This window comes from Poromitra crassiceps, assembly GCF_964638095.1.
Source record: "Poromitra crassiceps genome assembly, chromosome: 11".
NCBI classification, from domain to species: domain Eukaryota; kingdom Metazoa; phylum Chordata; class Actinopteri; order Beryciformes; family Melamphaidae; genus Poromitra; species Poromitra crassiceps.
In genome coordinates this window covers 43029305-43036586 of record NC_139643.1, presented here as the reverse complement: position 1 = coordinate 43036586, position 7282 = coordinate 43029305, and the positions used below count along the sequence as shown (strand labels likewise).

At 41.7% G+C, this 7282-nt stretch overlaps 1 protein-coding gene across 1 annotated transcript; it reads left to right on the top strand.

The window, feature by feature from the left end:
- The first annotated feature begins 558 nt into the window (after positions 1–558).
- Positions 559–6866, top strand: cibar1 (CBY1 interacting BAR domain containing 1). Its single transcript, XM_083646036.1, has 9 exons — positions 559–683; positions 1842–2076; positions 2399–2467; positions 2843–2944; positions 3280–3366; positions 3730–3903; positions 4028–4141; positions 5504–5623; positions 6429–6866. Exons 1-9 carry the CDS (start codon positions 652–654, stop codon positions 6537–6539), a joined length of 1044 nt encoding a protein of 347 aa, XP_083502162.1. The 5' UTR covers positions 559–651; the 3' UTR covers positions 6540–6866.
- The last annotated feature ends 416 nt before the right edge of the window (positions 6867–7282 follow it).

The following is a 7282-nucleotide window of genomic DNA, read 5'->3' as shown; positions in this document are numbered from 1 at the left end:
CTGCACCACATCCATATGTTACATATGGGTGAGCTACAGCCTTCCTCTGGCATAGAGCTGGGCATTATTATGGTCGAAAAATCATATTATCTCTCGGTGCTGAATGGAGATAGGGTAGGCTACATGATAGATACTGTATGTCTGTATTTTCTACAAGTGGGCTAAATGTTCAGTTGTAAGTCAACGTCACATGAGAGATGTATGGCTGGGCAATATGGACAACATCATACATATCACAATATTTGTGACCAAATACAGTACCTCGATATTGATATTGCGACAATATTTGGGATGACTTTTGGTGCTTTCACACAATATTTACACAATGAGATTTTGGTTAATAATCATCAGTGGTAAAGACAAATAATAGAACAGCTAGAACAGTCTGGTAAGTTCAGAAAATGACATCACTCACGTGGGGTTCCTCTGCCTTTCCGACATCACGTTACTGTAATGCAGACAGGAAAACACAGTAGTGTGGTGACTTTGGCTCTCCACAAAATGACTCAATTTCCCAGCATGCATTAGAGCGGTTACGCTGGAAAACTCCATGGAAACGGCAGACTGGCGTGCTAGCAGCTAGCCTAGCCCCTAGCCTAGCAGGGAAAAAGCACTGCCTTGGGGTGTTAGCAGCCTGTCTTTCTCTCTGCCATGATGAGTCGTACTCCGGATGCAAGAGCTAGGTACTCACTTTTGCAAATCAAAGCGTTAACGTTAGCTATTACCTAGCTCATGATAGCTAACTATTAGGCTACTACTAGTATTGTACGTTACTGGCTAACGCCAAGGTTAGCTCGCTAATGTTAACTAACGGTTAAAGTAACCTGGCAAAAGCAGAGAGGAACATGATAGCCAACGGAAGCTTGCCATAAAATCAGTTCAACTATCTTTGTTGTACGTTAGCTGATGTTAGTTAGAAGTTAGACACATGGAACATTATCCTCACAGGACTTCTGATCATATCCCTAGGGGGCTCCATACCTTTTCAGGCTCGGCTCGGTGAATGGAAGTGAAAAGATACATAAATAAAATAAAAATAAATTGTTTCCAACTTTCCCAGAGCCAATGCTTCAGACACTTTTCTGTGTATGCTATTTGGTGTAGTCTGAAGTTGTATGTCAAGCAATATCAAGTTATCTTGGCTCAATTGCTGACTGTCTATGGGATCAAAACATAATCATGATCCAATAGGTCTCCAGGAATTTAGTGAAGGGCCACCTTTTTCCAAGCGTTGTCTGGGGGGAGGCCCACAGTCTCAGACTTTAAAACCACCTTGCTGTAAATCAAACCTTCATGTGCCAGTAACATTGACATTAGTTTACAGATATATAAAAGTGAAAATAAAGAATGCTTTAACTTATAGGCCTATGCAATATGCTATATGGGGTCAATTACCAAACAAGATCTTAATCTCAAGCTATGCTGGCTGTGATATTACACTACTCATTCCAGTGGCACTATTTAAAGGCTATAGAATAGTACCCAAATGCTGGGGTCTATAATGCAAGATAACATAAACAACATAAATTACTAGCCCTCATACATAAAGAGGACTGCAAAGCCTAAATTATATGACAAGCACAGGGTGGCAGCTTGTTCTGGACTGACTGTTTTGGTCAAATTGCCTAGCTACACAAAGATCAATAAAGTCAAAGTCTATCAAATGATTTCTACAAGAGATATTTGGCCTATTATTTACAATGTATTGTAATGGCCCGTTTCCTGTATTATATAACATTATACATTATGATTGATAATTCCCTCTGAGATCCATTGTTTAGTGTTCCTCTACCTTCAGTTAAACTAGAACTTACTCTAATGTTGCCCTCCGCCTCCTCCAGGGACAACCAAACAAGACAGATCCAGGAAAACGTCACTAACGTGGAGAAACACTTTGGAAAGATGTGCCAATTGTTTGCCGGCTACGTCCGTAAAACAGCCAGGCTGCGGGACAAGGCTGACCTGCTGGTTGGGGAAATCAGCCTGTACGCAGACACCGAAACGCCAAACCTGAAGAGGGGCATGAAACAGTTTGCTGACCAGTTGGCCAAGGTTCAAGACTACCGTCAAGCTGAGGTAATGTAGGCCTGGGCTATAATGGACCAAAAATCATATCTCTATTTTTAGGCTGAAGGGCAATACACAATATACTGTGTGTGTGTGTGTGTGTGTGTGTGTGTGTGTGTGTGTGTGTGTGTGTGTGTGTGTGTGTGTGTGTGTGTGTGTGTGTGTGTGTGTGTGTGTGTGTGTGTGTGTGTGTATGTGTGTGCGCGACCGATAATTATTCAAGATGATTATTTATAATGATCACATTTAGGATTTACATTAACTCCTGAATGAATGCAGGGAAACACTGGGCAGCCAGTCATAGACACAACCTAATTGATCTATTTTACAGGTGGAGAGACTTGAAGCCAAAGTCATAGAGCCTTTAAAGAGCTATGGGGCTGTTGTGAAACGCAAAAGGGTAAGTAGAAGAGTAGAAACCTGTGGAATGTAATTACACTGACTGTCAGTACCAGTGAATGCCCACTTGAGGGCAGCATTGATTTATTGATAATAACCCACTGCACCAACCATTATTTGTGTCATCGTTTAGTCTACATCTATCTACCCTTCCAAGCATTGTGCTTAGACATGTGTAAAAATATCTTTTTAAAGGAGTTATACACTTGAACTAATTGAGGAATGCTTGATTTAATATACGAACAGCCCTGACAGTGTAAATCTTTCTAGATTTCTTTCCCAGTATCTGAAATAATTAACACAAGTTATAAACCATTGATTATTACTATTTTTTGTTATAACTATTGTGTCCTTGTCTGCTTGTTCATCCATGCAGGATGATCTGAAAACCACTCAGAGTGCCAGAGAGAGAGAGGCCAAACAGATGGCTCAGCTTGAGAGGACAAGACAGAGAAACCCCTCCGATAGGCAAATCATCGTATCCTTACCTGACTTCTCTTCTATCTTCATTTGTCCCAACATCAAAAAAATATATTTATATTTCTATATAGCAAACCTTTTAATGTTAGAAATCCCCCCCATGTTGCCATGCACTGGTCAAGTGATTAATATAACATAGTCACTTTTGTCATGTTGAAAGTTAGAAAGGACCATCTAAAACGTTTGCACGTTTGTATGCCATTGCAATGTGTAGTTTCGGTTCCCCTTGCAGAAGCAGAATGAACATGGGCAACAGGCTAAGAATTTTATATTATTAATATTACTATTTTTACATTTTATTATTTTATGGCGCTTCCTTGACCGAGCCTTCAGTCCCAGGTGGGTCTCTCTGACAATCTGTTCGGGCATGTCATCACTGGTGATGTATGGCCACAGCACAGCAATCATTTCTCGCGCATTGCAAATATTTCACAATTACCCTGAAATGGGGGTACCATTCTAGCAATTCCAAAACCAACAGCAATTAAATTCTATTCCAGTTCTGTTGAGAAACATTCAATGCATTATAAGGATTTATATTTTGACCATGGTCTGATTGGATTACTTTCTATTTTGGTGTGCTTGCTTGTTAAATGAAGGCGAGTCATTTTGTTCCGTTCCTCATTTTCATTTTTGAGCAGAAGGGCCAGAAACAAATTGATCCACGTTTGAAAGTGGTCTGTTTCTAATTTATTTACCTGAACCATCACCAATGGATGCTGGTCTACTATATATTCATAGTGGTGCGTTGTGACCCATTGATGCTTTTTTCAAAAACTTTAGCCATCACTTGTAGTGTGTTTTATGCTAGTATGTTTTGTAGTATGTTGTATATTCTTATGTTTCCCACAGGCTGAAAGTGAGCTGCAGAGAGCCACCATGGATGCCACGCGCACCACCAGGCAGCTGGAGGAGACCATCGACGAGTTTGAGAAGCAGAAGATCCGGGACATCAAGGTCTGCTGCTCTTAGGCAGGATTTTTGTTGAGTGAAAAATACGACTTTGTTTAAACATTACGAAAACCTTTTGAATGAATAGAGAACTGAAATGTTCCCCCCCTTGCCGAATTCCCCCCTGCAGAAGATATTTGGCGAATTTGTGACGGTGGAGATGTCGTTCCACGCCAAGGCTTTGGAGGTGTACACCGCAGCCTACCAGAGCATTCAAAGTGTGGACGAGGAGGAAGACCTGGAGGTAGGCTGCAGCTGACTTGCTTCAGGCTAGCTAGCTATGCTCCAGGAGCTATTATAGCATGCTAAGCATTAGTGTGTTTGTGCGTAGTAGTCTAAAAATCCAAGTGTCAATCCCTCCCAACTACATTTTCATCAGGCTGTAATTGACAAAACCTCAGAGATTAGCGCTGACAGTTTTTCCCCCACTCTAATAATGTACATTTATATGGGACAGTGTAGCTGGAGCTAAAAACTGATCAGAATCTTAACCGCGTGTCGACCTTTAGCTGAGCGCGAAAGGTTGTAGACCCCGCCCAAGGTATCACGGTCTTCACCCATTACTCATCGAATCATTGCTCACACCCATAGTGTATAGTCCACCACGCCCTTCATTCGATGTGGTCACTTTGAAGCGAGTTGCGGTGACCTACTGCAGAGTGCAGACTCACGCTGCCTCTTTGGCCATCTGCAGCAGGCCGTTTCTTCTGCTTTCTAGTGCTGTGAGAGATGTGCCTCGTCTATTTTAAGAGACTGTAGTGACAAAGCAAGGGATCAATGAGATTCAGTGAATCAGGTTCCTCCCTCAGATGGCTTTGTGCTGCTCTCCTCCTCCCCCTTTGCCATCTCATCTGTGTGCTTTTGCACTGAATCATCTCCCCTCCATTCACGTCGAAGCGAAACTCCTCACCCGGACGTGGCTGTTTTTCAGTGACTCATAACACAAAGCGGCACGGGAGATTGAATCATCTGAAAAAGACAGGTATGAAGACAATCCAGATCACGAGCCCTGCGGAATGCCTTTCCTACACGGCAGAACCTGCGACGCGGCATTTTGCACTCGTTTCAGAGGCATATTTTCCGACTTTTGTTGTTTGCGTGATCAAATTACATTGCCAGTGCGCAGGCATCGTTTCTGCTTGCAGATTATATCCTGGTTGCGTGCCTTTTCTCCTTAGTGTCCAGCTTTTATATAGCTGTATATGGATATGATAGTTTAGATTTTACTTTGCTATATTGTAAATTAAGTCTCTACCTCAATGTATTTCCGGGTTAATAAAGATTGAATGAATGAATGATATACTGCAAATATCTATCAATATATTGAGGTAAGATATGCAATGCATGTCCAAACAAAATGTTATGTGTCTATATCCACTTTATAGTCTAATGTCAATTTGATTCAGGCTCATTTATGCTTTATTTAGTGAAAGTATTTAAGATTTCTGGTTCTCACACAGTCATTCAACACTGACCCCTAAATGATACAAGAAACCCACAACCCATGAGTTTCTGTGGGCCTTGCTCCCATTCTCCCGTATGTCTGGGGTTATACTGTAGGCTTTTCTGTATGGAAGAGTATAGCGCCTCCTACTGTCTTTGGCAGGTGTTCAGGAGCCTGCTGCACCCGCCTGACTACCAGTCACGCTTAGACATAGTGCGAGCTAATTCCAAAACCTCCCTTGATCGGACCGGGTCCTCCCTGAGTACATCAGGGACCTTCCAGGTAAGATACAGTGTGCTACACAGACAATTGTTTTCTCATTAACAACAACAACAACAACAACAACAAAAATAATAATAATAATAATAATGATAACAATAATTATAATAACCTTCCCTGGGGCTTCTTCTTTGGCAAAGTTTATGTTGTGTCTTGCCTTTGTATCTTCCACTTTGATAATCGGTTCTTCATGGATAAGTTCCAGTATGCTGATGGAATACAAAATTCCCTATTTCCTTTTTGGTAGTCTTCCTCCTACCAGTGGAAGTTGGTCCTCGATAATATTTACTTGTCAGATGTGCCAATCTGATCATCTTTCAGGCTGATTTTCCAGACATAATGTCATCGCATTCCACCAACCTCATGCATTTCCCCCCACATTCACAATTATACTCAAACATAATTAACAGTGGCGCCGCACTAACTTGTGAATTGATACCATCGCCTTCTAAAATGGACAGTTAGTCATAATAGTTTTTTCATTAAAAGAGGAGTAGCATTTGATAGCTGTGATAATCTATGTGCCAGCAACACCTAACAGTGGAGAGATAAGCTTGGGTGATTGAGGTGGATTTCAATGGTTTCCTCCTTGATTTGTCTCCTCTACGCCCCTTGTAGTAGAGTAGTTGGTTTCGATGATTAATAAAAAGGGGCGACCTTGTCCCTGTCCTCAACTGCCAACTGACAAGGAGAGGAGGGCCTAAGAGAAGACTTTAGGGATTCTGAGGAAGCAGGGATTGCGCTCGCATGACTTTCTACCTGACAACTGTTTACTAGTTGCGTAGTGATTGTTTATTTGTTGTCATAGCAACAAAGGACGAGCAGTCAACAGCGAAGAAGAGAGGAGGACGAAGAGGAGGAAGATGATTCAGAGGACGATGAAGAGGACGAGGAGGAAGGCACAGACGATGAAAATTAAACTTGATCGTCGTGCTGTTTTTGTCTGTGTGTGGACCCAAAACCACATGTACTCGATGTAATCGTTTTGTACTCTTTGTCAAAAAGTATCAGTGTCAAAGTCACCTCATAGGTGGTCTGAGCAGTATTGTAGCGGATATTTACGCTAGAAAGATGTGATGCTTTGTGAGGGATCGTGTTGTCTCTCACTATTTGCCTCTGAAATGCCAGCAAATTGTCGTCTTAGCTACATTTTTATATTACACATAAATGCCAAAAGTGCATTATCTTTATCAGTGTTGCAATTACCAGTGCAATTTATTGCAGTGTTGCCAGCTGTATTCATGAATAAAGGCATTCCATTTCATTTGAAAAATATGTCTGGCATGATTGTGTTTTCCACTGTTCCAGGACCCAGGCTATTCGATAATAAAATGCACACACCGGCGTACCCTCAGTCACTTTGCATACAGCCAAGTCAGCCCGAGAGGTTGGTTGTTTTAGAAAGTCCTCCCTGGGTGAATCAGTCTAAGTGACAGTAGTTTTAGAAAGTCCTCCCTGGGTGAATCAGTCTAAGTGACAGTAGTTTTAGAAAGTCCTCCCTGGGTGAATCAGTCTAAGTGACAGTAGTTTTAGAAAGTCCTCCCTGGGTGAATCAGTCTTAAGTGACAGTAGTTTTAGAAAGTCCTCCCTGGGTGAATCAGTCTAAGTGACAGTAGTTTTAGAAAGTCCTCCCTGGGTGAATCAGTCTAAGTGACAGTAGTT

Coding starts and splice junctions, on each gene's coding strand:
- cibar1 (XM_083646036.1), top strand. CDS start 652: ATGATGAGTCGTACTCCGGATGCAAGAGCTAG. Junction 684..1,841: donor ACTCCGGATGCAAGAGCTAG/GTACTCACTTTT, acceptor CGCCTCCTCCAG/GGACAACCAAACAAGACAGA. Junction 2,468..2,842: donor CTGTTGTGAAACGCAAAAGG/GTAAGTAGAAGA, acceptor TCATCCATGCAG/GATGATCTGAAAACCACTCA.